Genomic DNA, 24476 nt, shown 5'->3' on the forward strand with positions numbered 1-24476 from the left:
TCTCCTCGCTCCCTGGCACTCCCGCAGCTACACAAGCATCCACTGATGCCTGTTTCTCTTGTCCTTTCTCAGTCCCGTACCACTCTCTGTCTTCTCAGCTGTTGGCCGACAGCTGTGGTCCCAGCCAACCTCTGCATACAAGTCTTTGATTCCATCTTCAGAGTGGTAATATCGACCTTAGTTCATCAGACTGCTTTTTCCACATTTGATGCAGTCACATAAACCACAGGAGAGTTCCTATTCTCATGAAATATGCTCTGTGACCTTTTTTTAATTGGCTACATCATCTATAAGGGTGCAATCCACCTCTTATTTTAGAACCACATCTACATTTTAGGTTACACTAGTGCACTGACTCAGAAGAGCTGAATAACATGGGCATTGCCACTGGCATCTTAAAAAGAGGGTGTATATACACGCACGTACCTTGGCATTTTGAAGAGGAGGTTGATAACTAGAGGGCCGATAGTACCTCCTCTGAGTAGCATCGGTATGAATGTCTCCAAGAAATAGCTCCTCCACAAGGTGGTCTAAATTGTGGTGCAGGTACTGCTTCTCCACACGGATCAGCTGGAGTTCGTGCATGGCAAAATTCAGAGCTTTAGTGCATTCACAGCCATTCTCTTCTCTCAGCAAATCATAGCTCACATCCTGCTCCCAGGGGCTATCTTCTGGTATAAATCCAGGACACGTATGGTTCACCAACTCACTTAATTTTTTGGCTATTGCTTCATTGTGGCATATGATTTGTATGTTGCGTAGCTGATAATCAGCTTCAGTACCCCCTCGGATGATCCAGGATGCTTGGCGGAGACGTATTTTGCCACGTATAACTAATGTGTAGATAGGATTTGTGCAGCGATTGCCACCGTAATAGAACTGATAGGCCTTAAATGTATTGTTGTGGTAGAACCTGTAAGATCTTGTGATGAACTCTGGGCCTGCTCTAACTTCGCAGCTGTTAGGGAAGACAAAAAGTGATGGAAACAAAATTTTAGCAAAGTGGCACACCATGTACACTACAGGCAACAAGACTGAGCAACACTGCATGGGTCCACAGAGACACTGGGTCCAGTGGCACGAACGGGAGTAAATAGGAACTAGGCATCTGTGGGCTGCCAATTAACCAACAATTTCCTCTGCTGTTACGCTGTTATTAATACACTGCTTCATGGTGATCATACCTAACTGAGGGCTTTGTATTTGTAGGTTTAAATACTTTCGCTTTTCCATTTTGTCTAGGGACTACCATGTGACTCAATTCTTCTCTGAAAAAAAGTAGCAGCTTATTAAACATCTACTCTTCTCTTTTGCATGGTAGATTTAGCCAAAGAACTGACTGATAACATCAGAAAGTGAAATGCCAAATGTCCACAGAACAGTACAAAGAACTTGCTCCTACAGTTGCTGCAGAAGCTTCTCAGTGGAGCTCCACCAGCTCTAGTCTGCAGAGGACGTGCAGGATTGTGTCCTCAGCTTTTCCACTCAGACTCTCGAGAGGGGTGGCAATTAATGCAAACCTCTGACCATTAATGCAAAACTTCTCTTTGGCTTGAATTTGGAGCATGCGATATTCAGGTTTTGTGGTTTTTCTTTGTTTTTTGTTTTTGTTTTTGTTTTCTTTTTTCTTTTTTTTCTTCCAAAGGTGTAAATGGCAGTTAAATTCCACTTCTTTTTATGCCTTTGAAGTTGTCCCTCTTGTCACATCCACACTGCTTAACATAAATACACTCCTTTTTATTAAAACCCCCAGTCTTTCCTACTACAAGTCACTTCAAATATGTGGGTGAATATTTCCTGCTGAGACACAGAAAGGATAATAGCTCTCTGAATTAAAAGTCATCATGTATAGAGAGTAACAGAACTGGTGAAATACAGCTTCTTAATTTCTTTTGCTAATAAAATCTGTGCTAGACACGTGCTCTGAAAACAAGGACCCATTCAATGGATCTAATGCATGCAGTCAAAGATAGTACAATGTTATGTTTGAATAAGCATCCATTTCGGCAACTTGTTGGGCTCCTTCCTATTCAAAAAGAGATTTAAAGATATTTCACAGCATGCTGTTTAAAATCCAGACTATAAATTGATTCATCAAGACAGCTTTATAGCATGCTATTCTAATGTACATAACGCCACTCCTTCTCCTTCTATGCATAAACATATAGAACGCATCTGGAATTTAGAGCATCACCATATTAAAGAAAATGTTTCCCCTGCTGCTTAAAGTGGGAATATTCATCCTTCCTTCTCTGCTTCTTTCCCCTCTTCTCTTCCACATATATCACTCAAGCATCTTGTTTTATCTTTCCTTACCCAGTAGAGACCCAGTGTCCCTCAATATTGGGAGGCATCTGCACAGTGATTCGGGCTCCATTGTGGAGGTGTTTCAGCATATGGTGACACTGTGACTCCTTGAAGGCCCTCCATGCACTCTTCTCCAAGGACCGAGGGTGGGATCTGCTGTCCGGGTGCAGAAGAGCAGAACCTTCTCCCAGCCCTGCAATAGAAAAGAGTAAATTACAATGAGTCCCTGGTGAGAAAGGCTTCAACACGATAAAGGAGGTTGTGAACATCTTGTGTTGAATGATGCTTGCGATGTTATGTGTCTAGGAAAGTACTGTTTACATTTCTTGTCTCATCTGAAAAAATACATACATATGGGAAGCTCTCCCTCTCTGTCAGCCCACTAATAATCCACTAAATTGGCTTGCTTGAAGAAATATAATGGGCCAAGGGGCTTGAACCAAAATGTTGCATTTCCACACCCAGGAGATGTAGCTTTGAATCTGAATTTTTTAGACACCTCTTTAATCTTTGGTCAGGACAATCAAAAACCTGGAACTTGAAACTTTTAGAAAGTTGCACCCAGATCCGGACATAAACTTCGTGGTTTCAGCCCACCTCTAATTTGAATGCTTCTATAATAAACTTGTAAATAAAGACTACTCTTTAAAGCCAAGGGAAAACAGATATTAAAAGCAAAGCCTCTGCACACAGGAAGCCTCTGTGATGACTGAAGTGGTCAATTAAAGGCAGATTCCGCTATTTTTATGTTAAAGGGGAAAAGGAATTTCAAAAGCTAATTTTATCTCCAGCACACAGTAATTTTGGTTTCTAGTAATGTATACATACAAAACCCAGCAGTGCTCTCTCTACACAATATTAATTGAACAAAATGAATACGTAGCTTCAGAAGGAATGCGTTTTTACTCTTTTAGGCACAGCCTGCTCTTAGATATGTTGGAAAACACAGATCAAAAGAAAAACACACATCTAGAGGTTAAGAGGTGACAAACATGAACCTTACATAATGGGTTGGAAACTGTATTACTTTGCCAGAAGGAATTTAAGAGCCAGTGGGCTAGAAAATGAATACGGGGTGGGTGGAGGGGCTGGTTGCATGCCCAGGAAGCCAGGGCGGCCGTCTTGGGAGAGGGATGTCTCGCTAACACGTGCTCCCAGGGGCAAGGTCTAGGATTCACCCCAATTTTTTCTGGTGCCCTCTTGGCTGACCCAGCTCAGGAACTGGGCTGTTTGGGATCACCAGTGCGTGGCACAACCCTACACCATGCTGAGCCGCCTCTCGCAGGATCCTACACTTTCTTCTCCAGGCCCCATCTAATGCTTAGGCACACGCTTGGGTGGCACGCAGCATCACTACAGAAATTACAAGAAAATCACCATTATTCACTTTTAGGCAGGCACTGTTTCAAACCTTTGCCATTTCCTATTGCAAAAAAGAAAATGGTGTCAGTGATTCATTATGTTGGCTAGGTCTTAGATCTTCTGGAAGAAACTTGGGTAACATCTGGGAAAATGACATTGCCAAAAATATAAATACATGTCAACCACTTAAAAATAGCGATTCCTAAGGTAAACAAAGGCAAGGACTTACCCAGTAGGCAGGGTAAAGAATGAACAGAAAGAATACAATAAATACCTGAATGTAAACAGTGCTTACCACTAAATGATCTCAAGATTTAATGAGATTAATGAATACAAACTTACAAATTCTTTACTGGAAAATCTGGTAGCTTTGTTGCAGGTTACAAATCATTCTTCCACCTGAATGATAATTTACGGCCTTGCTTTCTAAAGGGTAATAAATACTAGGGATGCTTTGATATTTGAGCATGCCATCTAAGATACCCTTAAAGGAGTCTGATTTTCAGAGGGTCAATACTTCTTCCTTTCTGGAAGTCCAAGCTTCTCAGGTATTTCTACATTGCTGAGCAAAGTCACTCATGTTTGCGCCAAACACCTCCCATTCTGCAGCCAGAAGCGTTGCGGCCACTTCAGAAATGGCATGGCCACAGCAGGGTGATGCTCTGCTTGAGCTGACGACATCTTTGGAGGGGCAGGATTTACTGGATAGGGTCAATGCTTCATGTACACGGCGGTACAGCCTCCTGGGCTGAACCCAGCTCTGTGCTGTGCAGTGTCTGCAGCCCACCTCACCTGGAGCAGCGCTTGACACTCTCAAAAACTTTGGCTTATCTGGAACCTTGTGGGTGTGGGGCAGATATCACAGGCCTTCACACCACCAGGTGTTCAGCCAGGTATAGGTGAGCTTACCAGTATATTTATTCTTGTCATTACGAATCACAGCTAGTGACTGAGAGCTTGCCTTCTAACACCCTTCTCCATCTCTAAGTCTGCACACACTCAAAAAGCCCACATTACTTCAGCACCTCATTCTGAAATGGAGTGAGCGCTCCCATCCATGGGCTCAGAACATTTTTTGGGTCAGAAGCGACACCTCCTGCAAAGTACCTGGTAGAGGCTGTAGCCATCAGTACTAACTTTCAACAGAAACATAGCTGTCAGGATGTCTGCTGCAGACTAATTATCTCACACTGAAAAAGTCTTTGAAAATTTACATTTTCATTTGAAGTTGTTAAGCATTTGAAATCTGCCATCAAGATGAGGTTTTTGAAATGGTTCAAGTGACTATTTCAAGGCATATTTATTATACCATTTGCTTTTAAGCAGTTGTATTTTGCTTAGCTCATGTCATATGATTCATGAATACAGATGCACTTAAAAATGAATGATTTATTCATTTAAACATACTTGGGCATTTAATTTCTCCAAGCAAAAATCCTTCTGTGGAAGGATACCATCTTGTATATGCACATATCAAAGAAGAAAATGCAGTAACCACATTATACATTCCCAATTATTCCCTGGAGGAAATAATGAAAAGAAGGGGGTTTTGAAAAGGAGTCAAACTTTATGTGGTATTTCTTTGATACAGCTCAAAAGCAATTGGGTCCCAGCTCTCCCTGACACATGTACGTAGTTCTGTCTGCAACTTGCAAATGATAAACTGTAATTGGTGGATGAAAGGAAGATGTGCATCAACAGCCCCAGAGATCTGAACCCATGAAGAAGGTATTTGTTTGGGACTCTATCCATCAAACCGTGACAAATGAGGGCAGGAACAAGTTTGGGTAATCAAGACGGGCACGAGATCATAACAAAGGCTGCAGAGACAGAGGAAGTGATATAGAAAACACACACATGCTAGGCAACGTCACATAAATAGGACATGAATATCAGAATATGAATTATGGTATAAAATTAAAAGGCAGCAATGGGACCTTTACCTATGTTTGTGTCGCTGGGGTAAGGAAATACTTAATTTAGCACAAGCTCCTTCATTACCAAGTAATCATTTCAATGCTTTTATGTTTACTTACAAATACGCCTGTACACATGATGACCACACAAAGGAGCCATAACTTCCCCTTGTACCATCTGAAGATCAAACGCAGAGACCGGTGATACGCTTCCCACACAGGGCATTAAACCGAACACCGTCTTCCTGTGCTTTTCCCTGCAGCAAGTGCTCAGAGGCAGCGCAGCGACCCCCCGCTCCACCCTTGGCAGTGCACAATGAGGTGTGTGGCAAAACCGAGATCCTGCAGGGATGATGTCACTAATTTTAAAAGATCCATTTGGCCATGTTAAATGGGACATGGCTGGAAAAGAATTTCATGGCTCTTTCAAAGCCCACTTTGGAGCCTAGATGCGGTTGCAACATAGTTGGAGCCACTACTTTCATTCAAAGAAATCAAAGTGTGCTATTCTCTACAGCACAGACAGAAGGTAGGTGACAGGCCATGTAAGTATCTCAACTCAGCTGAGAGTATCTCAGACTCTCACTGACGGACTTACATTTTGTGTGTTATGAAGGAATCTTACCCAATTATTTTATTGTTAAAAAAAATAAAAATAAATCCACCATGTTATTACTCAAAAGTGTGACAGACTTCAAAGAAAAAACAATCTTTGCATGAGACTAATAGCGATAATTCTGTGAAGCCTCTGGCTGGCTTTCACTTTAGCTACACCACAATCAGAGGTCATAAGATTGTATCACCCACTCCATGGTGGGTGCAAAAGGAGCAAGTCCAAAAGGAAGAGTAAAATTCCAGCATCCATCAAAAACGTCAGCTAGAAGAACAAAGCAAAACAAATGCATTTTCTGATGAGTTGATATCCAACTTAACTTTCATAATCAAGCCCTATCAGTGTAGATGACAGCTTTAACATTAAACTAATTGAAAATAGTATAAGAGGTGCTACAGCTAGCTAGGGATCCTTGCCCAGGCCCTCACAGATCACACTTGACAGGGGCACGTGCAACATCCGAGTGGGAAAGTGGAGGTCTGCACAGCTGCCACTCCAGTAAGATGTGGATAGGAGCATGCACTGCACCAGACAGAGGACTTCAGGCTTTCAGGTTCACCTATAAACCTGTATCTGATGTGGGAACAACCAGTCAAGATAAAAGTAATTGTTAAGGGAAGACAGGTTACTTTCAACTTCTTCAAAGATTTCTGCACATAGCTGCCAGTAAAATGCAAATCTTAAAAGGGCCATCTCTTGGCAGCCTGTCACCCAAACGTGTCTCAAGAATGGCTAGGACAAAGCTCTCCAGCATTTCTGCAAAAACCTGCAAGCTGCTCGGATAAATGTTTTGTTTTTCTGAAAAGTAGTATGCAAATAATGTACAATTGCAGAATAGATAATAAGTAGAGTTGTGCTTGAACACAAATCCTTATAATTTAATTCATGCCTAAACACCCTGGCCAAATTCTGTTCTCAGCTATGCCAGATTGAAAAAGTATAATGCAAATAACCTTAAACCTTAAACTGTTTAGATTTAATCAGCTTAATGAACACCTCTACCAGAATCTAAACCATAGCTTCAAACACGTCCAAGTGTAGCGCTTCAAACCAGGCTCAAAGCAGGTTCACCCTTTACTAAAGGGGAGAATAAATGTTACCTGAAAGTAGGATTCAAAAGTGGATTTAGATTTGGATTGCTCAGCAGGAACCACTCCAGTTTTTCTTTCATTTATAGCAATATGAATCTAGAAAAGCACGGTTTTATTACAAATTAAAACAACCTTGAGTGATAGCACAAGTTCAAAATATGTGACGGCCTCATCTCTGACAGAAACATTTTAACACTCGTGCTTTATTTCTGCAGCAAACTCTTTTCAAGTTAGAACTCATTTGAAACTTGAAAAACCTTACAACAGATAAAGAATAATTGGCTGGATTAAGTTTATAGCCCTCCTTATCTGGGCAGTTGCCCCGCACAATTAAATAAATGGACATTTGGATTACACTCTTTCTTGATGTGGGATACTGTTAGATAACGCCCATGACAGGCGTTTAGCTACAGTGCAAACTTACGTAATTGCAATGGAGAATATAATGTCCTGTTACCAAGCCCACGGTCTGTGTTTACCAGTGTTTTCCCTGCACTTGAAACTTCAAAGAGTCCTCGCAGGATTGGGACCTAAATTAGCTACTACAAACAAAAAGGTTGGGAAAGGAAAGCTGGGTTTTATGGTCACAGAAGCAGACAGGACAATGATTTCCTTTCACATGTATCTGTTGCCTTTCTTGTGCATACAGAGTTTCCAGGTACAGCTTTCAAAGACACTCAAAATGAATGTTTCAGAGCATGGAAGACCCTGAAGAGAGATCTAAAGTATGTTTAGATGGGACAGCTAAAAAGAAACTCCGCCAAGGCGGACTGCCCCAGCATTGAGGTTCTCTGTTACCCTACAGCTCGGTCCTTACTCAATGCCCCATTATGGAAGAGGTCAGAGAACCGAGTGCCAAGCAGTTACATAGCCGATAACCTCTACTACGTCGAAGCTCTGCTCTGTAATTGGGATGACTGCTGCTACCCATGCAAGGTGAAATGCCACTGCTCGGAGCGTGGGCTTCTTTATGAAGCCCCAAAGGGTGAAAGCCCACTTCCCTTCAGGGCAGCAGGAACTCTGCCACTGTCATGAGTGGGTGCAGCACTGGGCCATAAGTGCAATTCAATATTGATGGTAGTTTGGTCTTGCCCTCTTTGAGGGAAACATCTGCTCTCTGTCAGAGACATCTGCCATGCAGCCTGCAGACCTCTGTCCTGTCCTCCACCCACATCTTGGCACCAAGATTTATTCAAGTGGAACTGCCCCCAATGCCGATGGCACTTGTGTCCAAGTAAAGACAACGCTAAACAAGCCCGCTACGTATAATCCTACCCTCTATCAGCCCCACTTAAAGCATTGCGTCAATAATAAAATACTAGCCTTGCCTTGAATAGCTGAAGGTATTTGCCTTCAGCGTGGTTGAGGCTAGTCTTGGGCTTCATTGCCTGGCAGCCCATCTCCTACGGACAAAGATCACCCCTTCTGTTCACGACAACTACCTTGTACCAGTTAGCCCACAGTCAAGCTGCGGAGATGAGTGAAATCAAATTTACACTGACACAATTATGAATAAAATGGAGTTCATGTTCTAACTCTCCCTGCAAACTCTACAAGTCTTGCACTAAGCAGTGTGTCTTCCCCTCTTTTTCTCTTTGTTGTCTTCTAGATTTCCAAGTGCAGTATTTTACTGAGGGAACAGATCACACATGCCTCTAGCATGGAGCACAATATTTCTCCATTTTATGGATACGGGTATTTATATCTTCTGATACAATTACTTATTTTCCTGAACAGGTTTTGAAATAAAACACTTCTATGTAACTAATTTAAGCAATATTGCCAGGGAACTTTTCAAAGCATAAACAGTTTTGCTCTGAAAAGCCTAGCAGTCCTGTCTTCATCATCTTTATTAGTACTATTTCCATGATGTTATCAACAAATTGTTTTACTTAAAGTTTCTAATTCATTACTCTAACAGTAACATAATCAGAAATACGCTAAAGTTTCTTCTTAGCATCTGTATCTGTAAAAAAAAGTTTATATTTGCAAAAGAAATTAGCCAAATTTGTTTTGAATCCACTTGAACGTGGCTCTTATTAATCAGGTTCTCTGGAGCTGAATGATCTTAGCATTTGACATCTGAAACTTCTGTGGCTTTTTGTCTAAGCAAAGAAAACAGTGATAATGGACAACTTCCAGCTGCAAACTTTTTTTTTTTTTTGACATTGTACAGGTTTTATTTTGATTAATGAAGACAAGTTTTTCCAAATTTCAATTCAGTGATGTTAAAGTAGGGATTTCTTAATGTAATGAAAGCAGAAGATTTAGCCTTTCAGGACATTTTAACTTGTGTTATAAAACTTTAAGCCCTAAAAATCCTCAACCACCCACCCACACTCACTCACTCTTAACCCTTAAATTGCCAAGTGCAATAGAAATGCAAAAGCAAACACCACATGCTGTAAAGAGGCTTAACACTGTGATCCCCCGGGGATTGCTGGTTATTCTTACATATTTCCAATTTGGGCTAGCCACTGACCAAAGGATGATCCTATTGACTCTACAGCATAGAGGGAAAAGCTCTAGGCCCAGTCAAACTAACAGGGTAAATTAATTTAGATGGGCTACATTTCAGTACATTATATGCCGCTGATGGCATTTTCAAGTTTGTAAGAGGGCCGTAGTTTCCCAACGCTCGAAGCTCAGACCCAAACCGTGCACTGCTACATTACCGAGGTGTCTATCTTTATATACAAGGCGCTGAGTTATATCTTTCTCCAAGAACTTAAGTTTATGTTACTTGGTGAAATATAACGGCAGATGGAAGAAATAGATGATTTTCGTCCTTCATCCTCTTTTGGCAGCTGCTGTTTTGATCTGATCACTGGCTCTGATTTGTTTCCTGCTCCAGCTAGGGTTCAGCTCTGCTCTGTAATTCCAAGCAGATGAGCCGGGGAGTCCAACCCTGTAATTACACCTCCTCCGTTTACCCTCTAACTTCAAACCTCCCATTTTGACTTTTACATCTCAGATCACAGAGTTTTAAAGAACACCTCTGGCGTTCCGGCAGGTCTGGCTCAACTAAAGACATTTCTATGTTGTCCGGATTTCATAGCTGAGCTGTGAGAAGGGTATAAAACCCCCTCCTGGGGAACAAGGTCTCCTGTTCTTTCTTTCTCAAAACAAAATACACAATCAGAAGCCCATGCTCTTTATTATTTATTGAATACCATCTGTGTGCTTAGCACTTGTACAAACACAGAGAGAGACAATCCCTGCTCCACAAAATCAACCCCAGGAACAGCTTTGAAATCCTTACCCCAGCTCACAGATCTCACGCTGAATCCATGCAGGTCGTTTGCCTTGTAACAGTTAAAATAAGTTCCTCTTTTTACAAGTAAGCCTGAGGTCCAAAGAAATTTAACTGAAGAAGGCTGGATGCTACAAAGTACTTCAGAATTAGGAACACTCTTCAAAATGATGCTGTAACCAAGTAGGTTGAGTCACTCTTTCAGAACAATATTGCGCCTGGATTTTTCAAATCTGGCTGCCAAATGTTAGACATACCTAAGCAGCTCATTAAACACCCTCCTTTTCAGAAGTTGCTCTTGAAGAACACTGACTTTCTGGAAAGATAGGTTATCTGTTTAAGTGCCTAAATATGGATTTACAAGCTGAACTTGTAAGTTTAAGTTTAAATACGCTGGCTTTTCTCACTAAAATTTTGCCTACTGTGCAGTTTCAGAGAAACATCAGTCCAGGGCTGCTGAGAGAGTGTCAAAGCAGGACTGAGCACAATGACGCCCAGAATCTCTGTGCTCTGCAGCACAACATTTTTTATTGGGTACACGACACGGTGCTGGCAAAGTCTGCTTTCCCAGAGAATACCTCCACATCGAAAACAACTTCTTTGCCTGCAGGTGAAACGTGGGTCCTGTGGGACATTTCGGCCAAGCTCCCCGGGGTTTGGTAGAGCCAGCCCTTTGCCCAGAGTTGCGTAAAGCATCTTTGTGTGAGGTGCCCGGACTGTCTGCTCCATCCAAGTAGTTACATGCGTGCAAATACAACACTGCCAACACGAACTTCGGAGCGGGGCGCTTTCTGTGTGCTTTTACCTAGACCGGCTGGCTGCTGCTCTACACCGCACCCGCACGTTTTGCAAAGAGGCGCCTCTAACAAGGGGGTTCAGGCAAAGCAAACAAGGTTTCTGCCCGCTTCGGCATCCACACGGACCTTTCCTCTGCCAGATCCCCCGGCCCGAGCAGCCGGGACCCCACACCCGCATCCGGGACGGGCGAGCGCATCCCCCCCCCCCCCCCCCCCCCCAGCGAGATTATGGGGTCCCCTCGCAACCCAGCCGGCTTTTCGGGCGCACCCAACGGGCGCGAACCCCCAGGCAGCCGACCCGCTCCCCCCTCCCCCGGCCCCGCACTCACCATGCAGCAGCAGGGCTGGGAACAGGTATCTCATCAGGCTGCTGTACGGGGCGGACATCTCCCCGCCTCGCAGCGCCCCTTCCCCGCGCCTTCGCTCCGGCTGCCGCCACCTCCCGCCGCGCCGCCCGCGCCTCAGCGCCGCCGCGGGCAGCCCACGGCCCGGCGCTGGGGGGCAGGCGGCTGGCGGGGCCGGGGACCGCCGGGCACCCTCCGGGGCCGGGGACCGCCGCCGAGCCCGCTCCTCAAGGCTCCCGCCCCGCACGCCGCCACCGCCCCGGCAGGGCTCCGGCTCGGCCGCCGCCGCCGCTCGGTGCCCGAAGATGCCCGCTCCACCGCCGCCGCTGCGTCCCACACCGTCTCCGCGGAGCGCGGCAGCGGCTCCGCTTCATATTTCCCCTTCCAGCAGGAGGAGGAGGAGGGGACGGGAGGTGGGGACTCCTCCCGGGGCGGGGAGGGGGGCGGCCCCGCCGCCGGGCTGGCGGCCGCGCCGGACACCGCTCCCACGGCGGGGGAAGGGGCGGCCGGGACCCGCCGGTCGCCTCCGTAGGGTGTGGGTGGCGGGGACGGGAGACAGCGAGCACCGGGCCGAGGGAGGCGGCGGGCAGCCTGGGGGGGTTCTGAGATCGGGCGGCGGGTGGGATGTGCCCGCGGGGGGCTGCAGGACGCGTGGGAGAGTGTGCGGGGGTGGTCTGTCCTTCCTCAGCTGCGGGGAAAGCGGCCCGAGCAGGGACGGGAGGGGCCGGCAGGGCTGCGGCTCCCGGTGCCCGCATCCCGCATCCCGAGGGGACCCAAGCGGGGGTTTCCCACTGCGCCCGTAAGCTGGAGAGAAAGAGCGTTGGCGCGCGTCCTTGCTTCGAAAAGAAACCTTTGTGTGGTTGCAGCTTTCCATGTAAATTGGGCATTTCAAAAGCTAAAAATAGATGACAAAGTTGCCGCCTTTGGTGCTGCACGCTTTTCCCCGTGTCTGTTGTTTTGCTTAGTTTTGCTTTTTAGTCTAGTCTTAGGCCCTGATCATGCAAACACTTTATATATGCACTTAATGCACATGTGAGTGACTTGTGTTCCTGAGTTAAGCATGAGGCTTTCATTTGTAACGTCCTTTGGACAGGGACATCGTGTTTTCTAGTTTGTGTTTGGACTCGTGGGCTCAGCTGTAGGGCCTCATGGCAAAGAATGTGTAACAAATTGGAGGAAATTTTGAGAAAATCAACATAACTGAGTTTTGAACAGCTTAACTGAGCTAAAGTGTTTACATGCTGCATGCTGAAAAAGAAATGCAAACAATGATGGCTCCTTCCAGCTCCCTTGAGATGGAAGAATAAATTTAATCTTCCTCATTTATATAGGGAGGAAACTGAGACAGAAACAAGTAAGTGGTGAGTCAGAATTAGAGCTCCGGTGCCTTGGATCCTCAGGGTTACTCTTGCGCCTTCACACAAATGTTTTTCCAGCCAGAAAGGACGGTTTCCAGAGCACTTGGTGGCGGTCTGTGCAAGGCTGTAGCGGTCAGATACCCTCTCAGTGACCTGGAGAGAGATGCACAGGGAGAAGCAGTATCCTTCGAGAAATGAGTGTCCATGAACGTGAGCAAGTAACAATGGGTAAGGCTGTAAAAATGCACTTTCCCAGTGTTGCTTGCTCATCTTCAACCCATTCCTGTAGTTGCCACACAGATGTGTGTGGAGGAAGGTGATTCTTGCCGTAGACACAGTACATTTGGAAAAATTGTTTAGGAAGCCTTGTGTATCCACTTGGCTGCTTTCAGAACTAATCCAGGGCAAAATTCTGATTGTAACAATCCTACAGCAGCAGAGACACCCAAGTAGTTTTTCATTACTTACAGGTTCTGTAAGTGAAACAGATCCAGTGAGCAAGGAAAACAGCATTTGCTTAAATACAGTACAAGCATCTGTAATTCTAAGTCTTGAGGACCCATGATGTACTTCAAATCTGTGTGTAACGGATGCCTCTCCTCAGAGAAGTTCCTGCCAGGCTGGTCAGTGAGATAATGCCGGGCGTGCAAATGGGTGATATAAGGAGAAAGAAAAGGCAGTGTATGTGGAAAAGCGAATTACCCTGTTGTTGGCCACGAGCACCGGATTATTAGGAAGGGGTCCTGCCTCATAGAAGTCAGCTTGAAGCATCTCACAGGTTTGGCAGGTGTACAGATAATACGGTGTGTAGGAAGGCTCTTCATGTAAGTCATCTGCTATTTACCTGAATGTAAAAGGTGGGCCAGCATCACTGTGAGTAGTAATGAAGGACTAATTGTATAAAAGCAGCGACATCCGAAAGGAGGAGACTTTTTCTATAGACGCAACCTCCTTTGCTGTACCCAGATTGAGCAACATAATGATCTGCAAAAAGACGAGACTGAGAATGACCTGCAAAAAGTCATTTATCCCAAAAGTCAGTTATCCCAGAAGCTCTCAGTTTCTCCTCTGGGAAGTGACAGCTCCCCACGGCAGCATCACTAAGAGCTTTTCCTAAGAGGAAAGGGGAATGATTTTACTGCTCCACAGGCCAACTTGGTAAATGAGGCTCCGCTTGTGATTTACTATCAGTGCAGCTTCAGATGTGGTAATGAAATGAAATGAAATCAATACCCAGGGGGCTGAGACACAGGAGAACTTTCTGAAAACAATGCAGACTATACTTTGTCTTTTACTTGCCTTTTTTATTTTGTGTTATTTGAAGGATATGGGTTTTTTCAGCCTGATGCACAATATATATTTTTAAATATGCTCAGTCCTACTTGTTTCATTACTGTGCCCCCGTTCAGAATGTGCTGTAATGGGAAGCAGTGACAAATAACAGCTCTGTGCACTTTGATCTAAGCAGCATGTCACATCAGTGCTCATTAAAAATTGTATTAACCAACCCAACCATGACTTTCTGAACTTGGGCTCCTGGGGCAGGGTATATACCTAATGTAGGTACAATGTAAAATCATTTACAAAGGCACCTCTTGGCCATATTTTCAAAAATATCAGAGGTCAAAGCATTTCAAAACGGAAGTCATCAGCAGAAGTTTGCACGGAAAGGAGCCTTTTTGATAAAAAAACCAAAACCCAAAACTGATGGGAAATGTACCTTGTGGCTGGGGCCCTCTGCAAAAAGTATTAAAATAGGAGGAAAACTAACTTGTTGGACTTGTTGTGTGACACTTCAAAGATCTAGGCATATCGGCATAGCACTTGTCTAGCTAAAGTGCCGGCTGGTTGGCCGGCCGCCAATGCCAATCTGGTGGTGAAAGATACTTAAAAGAGGGAGAGGATGGGAACGAATGGAGGCAGCCAGCATGGGGGGCACTTTACACTATGGGGAAGAATGGGCGGCACTCTTCAACTCGGTAATGCTTTGGCAGTGCCACAACTGTGATTTGCTAATGGCTATGTTATGTTTTTACAAAGACAATATGTTCTCTTGAATAAGTCAAATGAGCAGGACGTAAAGATTTATTAGAAAGGAGTGGAGTGACTAATTCACAAAGAATCAAACATCTGTCAGATTTCTATTTGTGAATTGTCTGTGACAAATTCATCAAAATAAGTGAAAATTTGGAGAGAGGTTTTCATACATGTCCAGCTTGAATTAGAATCCACAAGACCAGCTTAGAGCCTGTCTGGTACCTAGAAGTATGCACTATGTGACTTCTCACTCTGGCTTCAGCTGTTTGAGGGAGAAATGAAGCTGTTTTACAATGTAAGACAAATGGCAGTTGGTTTGTTTCTCCTTTCAATTTCGACCGAAAACACTATAGTTTATGGAGTATAGCAGGGTTTATCAGTTACTGCATTTATTATTTTTATATATTTAGAATAAGGTGTTTAAACTACTGGGGTTTTTTTCTTATTCTTTGTTAACAAAAGTAACAGAGCCTTTAGCAATATTTTCTACATGTTCAGCTCACAAAATTGTGCAGAATACTGCACCTTCCCCCACCGCAGACTTGATTTTCAACGTAGCTACTGAAGCCAGTGGAATTCCATGATTATTTTAAGGGATGCTGAATCTGGGATTGTTTTCTCAAGCACGTACCTGTGGTAATGCTCACCTGCAAACTGTGGCTCTGAGATGGTACAGGTTACCACAGAGGTCGTTAGGTAGCTAACTAGTCTGAGAAGTATGTTTTGGAAATGAATTTATTTTAGGCATGTAAGACACAATACACAAGTTGAAGCTTGCTCCCTGGTAATAGGCATAGAAAATAAAGACCCAACACAGTGAAAATGAAGGTCTTGTGGCCATTGTCAAATTAGGCTCTTTTTCCTCTATTTTTTTCAGATACACGCAGAGACATGCACACACACACACGTGTCCATCTGCTAGAATAGACTTGCTGGTTTCACAAAAATGTAGTTATCTGAAGCACGTTTTTTAGTTTTCCTAGGCCAGTTTGAAAAGTAGGTGGGAATAAAGATATAAACCAACATAAAGAGTAGACCCTGCAGAGCTCGGGCCAGCCCAGACAAAGAAATCAAAGAAAGATGTAAAGAACTCAAACAAAGCAAATGGCTTTCCATAAAATAAGCTATCTCCTTCTTGTTTCTCCACTTGTTTCTGGCATTTAAAATGCGCTTGCGATTTGATTGTTCAGAGCCAGAGAGAAACTTCTCTGTGTAGAATTACTTTACTACGAGCACGGACAATTTCACGGTGCTAGTGCTGCAACCAGAGCTTCAGGACCTGCTCCAGCTCCCGGTGAACTCGGCGGGGGTCTTGCCGTTGACTGTAGCGAGGGCTGGATCAGGTCCTGGATGAGGCTGTTGGAAAGGCCAGCTGGGACAGCGAGCGCTTGCTGTTTGCTGATGGCATTCATCTAGAAGCACGGCAAACGGAGGCCAAAGGTATTTCTTCATCCAGCGTATGTATGAGCCACCGTCCCAACCCTCTCCCAGCGCCGCTGATTTCATTCATTCATGACACTCAAATACCATGAAGATGACTGTGGTAAAAATGCCTTCGTAAATGTTGTTTATGCCTTCTATTGTTTACACAGTGGCTGTCTGATGTCGTGACTTCAAAAAAAAAACCTGTGAACCACCGCACGCAGTCAAACCAGCAGATTGACAATGTCTTGCAGTCTGGGCAAAAATGCCCTCCATATATCTTCTTGCTCTGCAGCACTGTGCAACCGGTCGAAGTAATGATTGTTTCCATTGCTGAAGACAAAAGAAAACTTCTGGAAAAATTTAAACACATGTATGGTGTTGTTCATTACTACTTATATTTTCTCAGAGCGAAATTAAACTTTGATTTTGATTAATTTCTCAGAGAAAATGGAATTTCTGGCAATTTTTTATAAACTATCCAAAGAAGCAGATTACATTTCCAAACTGAAAAATGGATTAATGTGACCTGCCAAGCTTGTGTAAGAGTCTCAAGTAGCAGCTGATGCACCTGGGAGCTACTTTCTTAGTTTATATTCTTCTTGTAGTCCCTTTGGGGCCAATGCTTCTCCAGGTTAATAACATCCTTGGGGAAATGAGATTGTCATCCCTTGCAGAGCACTGCCCGTGGTCTTCCTTTCACTTGGCAAATTTCTGCAGCAGGGGAAACACACAGGGGAGAGACAAAGAGTGGGAAATTGAACCTATTCCAGGCAGCCCTGTTAAAGAGGGAGCTGTTCCTCAGCGAGGAGAGGAGGAAGCTCTCCTGCCCGTAGCTGACCCGAACGCTTAGCTGGACTGGGTGGACCCTGAGTATTGCCTTGAGGGAGCAGGTGGGAATTTTTCTTACACCGTTTTGTTCAGTGTTTTTATTTGGTGATGGGTGTCTTGTAATGAGCCGTAGATACACAAATGGCCAAACACAAGTTGAAAGTGTGACCCTGTCTCACAGTGCCTCTGGGTTTTTGTAGTGCCCCTTTGGCCAGCTGGTATTCAGTCTCATTCTTGTACTAAGGTTGTTTATTTCTCAGTGTGATATTACAGCAGCCACTTTCAATCTTGATCTGGAATCACAGGTATCAGAGTCTTGGAGGTCTGCAGATCTCTCAAACATATCCACGTGTAGGCATTTTTTTCTTTATTCATTACAAAGCTGACTTTTGTTCAAAACATTCACTGAATTTTAGACTCAGGGTCCTGGTTCTCAAAACCACTTCTATGTTCAAGCACAAGTGCATTTTATTGAAGCTCCTCCCCAAAGGGGGCTAACCAGCATCTTTCAGCAAAAAGATACCACTTCCATGCACTTTCAAATAATGACATAATCCAGGTGTCATCATGGCCGCTGTTGTGGTTTAACCTGGCAGGCAGCTAAAACAACCACACAGCAGTTTGCTCGCTCCCCCCATCCCCCAGTGGGATGGGGGAGAGAAGTGGAAAAAAAAAAAAAGTAAAACTCATGGGTTGAGATAAAGACAATTTAATAGGACAGAAAAGGAAGAGTAGTAATAATAACAGTAATGATAAAAGAATATACAAAGAAAGTGATGCACAGCACAATTGTTCACCACCCTCTCACTGATGCCCGGCTGGTTCCCAAGCCGCAGTTGTGACCCTAGCCAGCTTGCCCCAAGTTATATACTGAGCATGACGTCATATGGTATGGAACATCCCTTTGGCCAGTTTGGGTCAGCTGTCCCGGCCGTGTCCCCTCCCAGCTTCTTGTGCACCCCCAGCCTCCCTGCTGACAGGGCAGTATGAGAAGCTGAAAAGTCCTTAACTTAGTGTAAACATTGCCTAGCAACAACTAACACATCAGTGTGTTTTCAACCTTATTCTCATCCTAAATCCAAAACACAGCACTGTACCTGCTACTGGGAAGAAAATGAACTCTATCCCATCCAAACTCAAGACACCACTGAGGGCATAGCTGGCTACAAAAAAATCCATAGAAGCATATGTTTTCCCAAGCAGTTTGAAAATAAGAAGGAGGAAAAAAATTAAGCAACAATAAGTCTTGGTGAGTTACCATTTCTAGTTTTGGCAGCCAGCGTGGAATGGAGTCCAGGGGCAAGCCTCTGCTCTGGCTTGTTGTGCAAGGCTAGTGCAAGTCATCTGGTGTCTCAGGGCCTCAGTTTCTCCAGCTGTGGAAAAAGACTACAAATCTGTGGATAACTTCATGGACTAAATGCGATGCATGTAGAGTATGAACTGTGACTTAGAATAGGAATTCACCCACAAATAGAATGGCATTAATATGGCTTTAAATAAGATATATCACGGAATCACAGAATTGTTGAGGTTGGAAGAGACCTCTGGAGGTCATCTGGTCCAATCCTCCTGCTCAAGCAGGGACACCTAAAGCCATAATGCCCAGGACTGTGTCCAGATGGCTTCTGAATATCTCTAAGGTGGGAGACTCCACAACCTATACACAGCAACCTGTATATACATTATCTCAGGGTATTCCCAATCAACTGCAGTAAGTTTTGAATTCCTTCCATCATTTCCACCTATTTACCGATGTAAAACATATGTTATATTCATATATTTGTATAGGTGGTGTATGTACATACACGATACATATATATGTATAAAATGTCTATTTTATGTATGCATAAAATCTTTGAAACATCTGGATAGTGCATTATCCAAGCACATGCTTTTCAAGTCCATACACAGCCAGCCAGCTTGCTGACTGCCTGAATTAAACTGCAATCTTCCCAGACAATTCTGTCTGCAGCTGTAAGGTGTTCTCTAGGCTACTTAAAAGCTGCCAGGTTCTGTAGGAAAACTGCTTATCTGCTGAGAAAATATTACCAGCAGCTTCTTGGAGAGAAGCTCCAAGTTTCTTGGAGCAGTGGCTAAATTACGGTTGTAGGTAATAAAAAGAGAAGAGAAGAAGGAAAGAAAAGACACCAACCAGCTGAATTCTGGCTCATTTCTTTCCTCTCTTGTTTCTGTGCCTGTTAAAAGAAGAAGGAGTGTAACAGCTGGGGTGGCATAAGACATCTCTGTGTTTTCTGGGCCTGATGCTATTTAGGCTCTAGAAAATGGCTAGCGAGTAACTGCGCAGAGTAACAGAGAGCTGCTTTGTCCCCTTTGCGTGTTTGTCTTTATGGACAACTGCACCGAGCAGTCGCATGGTCTCTGTATCCAGAAAATACCTTATATCTCCCCTCTTGCCTTTTATTTATTTATTTTTTTTTTAATCTGGTCAAAGTTACAATTAACTTGTGTCAAACAGCACGTAGAGGTACCTTCTCTTCTTGCCGTGGGAGGAATTAACAGCAGTGCAGAAGCCCTTTATCCCCATCCACTGGCTGCAGCCCTGGGAGCTTGTGTGGTAAGGGGCTGTGCTCATGGGATGCTCGAGGAAGAGAACAGAGAGCAGAGATGTGGACCATGGAGAAGGCAACCAAGGCATGCTGACCCTCGCACTGCTCTTCCTCTGTCGGGTACACACATAGAAATAAACACCCCATGCACAGGCGACCCGTGGAACTGTTTTTCCCGTTGGAATAATCATGGCTACTCCGTTTATAACCACACATGTGCGCGGCTTGCTCCTGGCAGATCATTCAGTGATCTCAAAGCTATCAAGTTACTAAAAATATCCCCTCCAGCCCGCTCTTTAATTATTGAACTGTTCCCCATCGCATTACAGAAAGAAAAAGTACATTTGGTGGTAATTGTCTGACGTGAAGGAGCTCGTGATACACAGAGCTCTCTGTTCACCGTGCAACTGTGGTAAACTCCTCGAGATATTTTTAAAGGAGCATTTTGCAGAGGTTGCCTCCACTGTGAATCAAGGGGCAGACAGCTGCTGCTGCTTTCACTTTGGTCTCTACTCTCCCAGATCTGGAGGAAGCTAATGTGGTCAGAACGAGCGGCCTGATGGTGACTCTGCATTGACGCACATGTGGGGAGCAGAATTTTCTTCCGAGCATCATTGTGTGTGTGAAATGGGAGCAAGCTGCCTGGGATGAGTGGAGCTGCTTGGAAGGAAAAGGAAGGGGTGATGTTCATACAAATTCCTCAGGTCATACCAGATATGCCCCGTGGATTTTCATTTTCCCACGGAGGGCACAGAAAGACCCAAGCAGTGCGGAGGAGTTAATATTTCACTCACAGAGTGTGAAACAAGAGTGCCTTTCTGCCTACTGTCTATTTTTATCATTGTATTATGAATATAGACAGTAGCTTGGCTATTGTTTTCTGATGGTGCCACTACAACAGGTTCCACATTCCTGTGGGCTAACACTTCCAAGGAATCCAGGGGAAGAGGAGTAGGGATAGGTGGGTGTAAAGGGCTCTCTGCAACATGCTCCACCGCTCACAGTCTCTCTCCTTCCTTGCTCATCAAGATTGGGAAATCAAGAACTCAAGAGAAGTGCAATTTAATTGCTCACATGCTATCATGGTCAGCCATTACCAAACTGTTATTATTCATCTCATTCCTGTCTGGCATGAGTCTGTAGCTGTTTATGAGGTCCCCAAACTTTCTTTTACTCACTTATACTTGGTTTTGGGCATCTTGACAGTAAAGAACTTTGTTCTGAAGAGCTATGTATTCCTTATTCGCTGGTGAAACATCCTAGATCTAAGCACTGGGAATGCTTCATGGCATGTTAGGCAGGATAACTTGTGTCCCAGGAACAGAGATATGCACAGTGGTCCTTAAATAAAGCATGGCAATTAGCCTACTTTTTACCAGCTATGATGATGATGAAGAAAATATTTATTTCTTTACTTGCTTTTTCAATTTTCAAGCACACCTCTACCACTAAGTACGTTGTTCCAGGTTTTGTCCAGGTTTATCCAGTTCAGTACGTTCCTACTGCAGTCAGTGGGAATTTCATCTTTGGTTTCAACAGAAGTGGGATAGGTTGTAGGGCTAGTGACAAATCCTTTATAGTTCAGTCTGAAAGCAAGTGCAAACAACTAACAGAAATGTCTTAATAAAGATAATTTGCATGTTGAAACTTACATTGCGTAAATGTGCCATTAATATCATTAATATCTTCCTGGAGATAAGATGCAATGAACTTCTTTGAAGATGAATTGCTCAACTCACCCCTGGCATAACTTCAGTGGAATCTCACCCACTTCTGACAGTGATTTATTTCGTCTGGAGCACTTTCCTCTGGGAGTCCAAGATGTCTATCTTTTCAAATCCGCACAATCTAACATCAGAGAACTCAGAAGCAGGACTCTCAAGTTCCATTACTAGCTCAGCCATGAACTAGCATTATGCTGGTTATCTCGTTTCATTTCTGTGGGCCTTGGCTTAATCATAAATCTCACAGGCATACTTATTTCTTGCAAAACTTTTCAGAATCTCACTTTGAAAGTGTACTTATGAAAAATTTAAATTACCACAAATTAAATGCTTCTAAAATAATTTGCAAGTAGAGAAGGATATTTATTCCCACTTGTGGTGGGTTGACCCTGGCTGAGGGCCAGAACCAGGATGCCACTAAAAGGAAAGGAGGAGATGTTCCCTGAGGCTGTTGTAGAAATTTTTGATGGTGTCTAATATGACGGACTAGCAAAGAAATATTCTTGGGGTGTTTGTTTGCAATAGAAAGAAGCCCTGTCCTCAACTTTGTCTTGTGTTTGTTGGTGTATTCAAAACTTAGAAGTATTCAATTCTATTGTAGGAGAAGTGGCAATGGTTCAGGCTTGAGCAGGAGTTGTGGTGGGCCGCATTTAAAATTTGTCACGCTTGACATGGAACAAAAAATCATCTGTACGAATGTTAGTTTAAGAAAAAATGCCAACATTTTAATCCTTTATGTTAAGTGAGCAATTGGGCTTCTTTAACCCACTGTCATGCCTCCTTGATGTTGGCTAGGAGCTTTTGGGTCCGAAAGGACTTTAAGTGTCCATTTTCAAAGTCCTTCTTTTTTATGCGTGCTTTGCATCTTGCCTCCAAGAAGATATGAATAATAAGAGTGGGACTGAAGGCATGTTTCCACAGTCTACGTTTCATGGAAATTTGCCTGTATTGTGCGGCACAGACTTTAAGAGTAGATGGAGCCCTTAATGGTCCTCTGCTTTCGTACCTCCACTCTTTTTTCATACCTTGACTTTATGTTGTAGGAGCTCAGGGTTTTTTCTCTCTGTGATGATAACATAGAGGGACCCCTGGTCTAGCCTGACCTCTTGCGTAACAGAAGGCTTTTAATTAATAGTGCAGTCACTTGTTGCTGAAGTCGAAGAAACCACAATTTAGCTAAACAGTCTGAGACACTTGGACAGAGCAGAGACGATTCGAAACACTTGCAGGCAAAAAATATTTTATTATAATGATATAGGGAAGTAACACCCTCAGAGATATGGTGACAATTAACACTTACAGAGGTGTGCTAACAATAAGAATTTTATAAGCTTTTTGTAAAGCAATATTTATCTGCTGATGAAGGACACTTGGTAAATAGATGCAGCTGAAGAAACACTAAGCAGAATGGGGTAAAGTTTATCATACCAAGTACATTATATTCTGTTACTATTTCTCTTTGGCATATGAATATTAGTGTTAAAATACTTAATCTATATATTAAGTATGTGTCTGTCCATATATGTGTTTGTATATATACACACACACACATATATATCTATATCTATGCCAAATCCTTTCATGTCTAAACTGTAGATTGTGTCACAAGATTAAACAGCATGGTTTTGTAAAACTAAAATAAAACATCTGTTTGGAAAGGCCCTGGCATTGTAAGAAACTTTTGCAGGCTGTATCTGCATTCAATGAACATTAACCCACATAAGTTTTTATAATTATTTCAACTCAAATAATCTCATCACATACATTCAGAAAATGACGCTAAGAGATTTGTTGAACTTAAGCAAATGCTCCTCCTGAATTGCAGTTGTTAATTTTGCATAATGTTCTCTGTTGTAATCCATCGTTTTCACTGGCTGGTAGTTTTCTGAGCTGTCTTAGCTGGGTCCCTACTTTCAGGTGAAATATGTTTTTTAAAGACTTCAGCAAGAAATTATTAATTTTTTCACCACTTCTGTGAGAAACAGGTGAAAAAGTTCACCTTACTTGTCAGAAACTGCCCTCTGTGAATCCAGTGAAGAGGCCAGGGACTAAAACAGGAGATCTGGGGATCAGAGTCCTTCTTTTACAAGGGAACTATGCATCTTTAAAAAACTTTTATTAAACATATGGAAAAATATGTCTCCATCTGAGGTGTCCAAAATTAGTGGGCATTTGAAAAATAATCTACAAGATTTATCCCAGGTCTTGGTACCCAGCTTTCTGAGATGCACGGCACTGTTTTGTCTACAAGACATCATTGCTTCTCAGATGGCAACGATTCCAGATTCTGTTCAGTTCTGTTTCCTGATGAGCAGAGGATATATTTACACATCCGGGATAATCACTTTATGATCTACCAGGGAAAAAACACTTTGTAATTGCCATACTTTCTTACTGCTGTTGATACAGATTGGTTGCCTGATGTACTGATCAGCAGTAACTGAATAGCACAGCGGGTAGAGGTCTGCCTCTCCTCTGGAAACCAGATCACTTCACGTTACGCCATAATTTCTCAGTCCTTTCTGGATTTCCCTCAGATAAGATAGCTCAGATTTGAATGCTTGTTCTGAGAGCAGGGCGAGGACAGAGAAAACTGTTGTCTTTTTATCAACAGACCAAAATCTGTGTCAGAGCACAGAAAAAGAAAGTTTTTTCACTCTTATCTGCCCGAGTAGCAACGAAAGCAGGAAAATAGCAAAATGCCGTTGTGAAAAATTTCACATTTTTACAGCTATAATTGTCCTTTAGTAAAACACACAAATTGGGAAGCGTGATGGATCCAATTCTGCGGGTATTTCAGCCTGGAGCTCAGCAGGGAGCAGGCTGGGTGTTGATGCAGTGTGCCTTTTGACTT

At 43.5% G+C, this 24476-nt stretch overlaps 1 protein-coding gene and 1 long non-coding RNA gene across 2 annotated transcripts in view; both read right to left on the minus strand.

The window, feature by feature from the left end:
- Positions 1-12066, minus strand: part of APCDD1 (APC down-regulated 1) — a 32254-nt gene extending 20188 nt beyond the window's left edge. Inside the window, exons 1-3 of the mRNA XM_075744435.1 lie at positions 11669-12066; positions 2317-2500; positions 427-958 (exon numbers count right to left, since the gene is read on the minus strand). Coding sequence (XP_075600550.1) covers positions 427-958; positions 2317-2500; positions 11669-11726 — 774 coding nt within the window. The 5' untranslated portion in view covers positions 11727-12066. The remainder of the gene's footprint in view (positions 1-426; positions 959-2316; positions 2501-11668) is intronic.
- LOC142600403 (uncharacterized) overlaps positions 1-24476 on the minus strand; it is a 179363-nt gene that overhangs the window by 121427 nt on the left and 33460 nt on the right. The window lies entirely within an intron of this gene.

The sequence above is a fragment of the Balearica regulorum genome, chromosome 2 (genome assembly GCF_011004875.1).
Source record: "Balearica regulorum gibbericeps isolate bBalReg1 chromosome 2, bBalReg1.pri, whole genome shotgun sequence".
NCBI lineage: Eukaryota > Metazoa > Chordata > Aves > Gruiformes > Gruidae > Balearica > Balearica regulorum.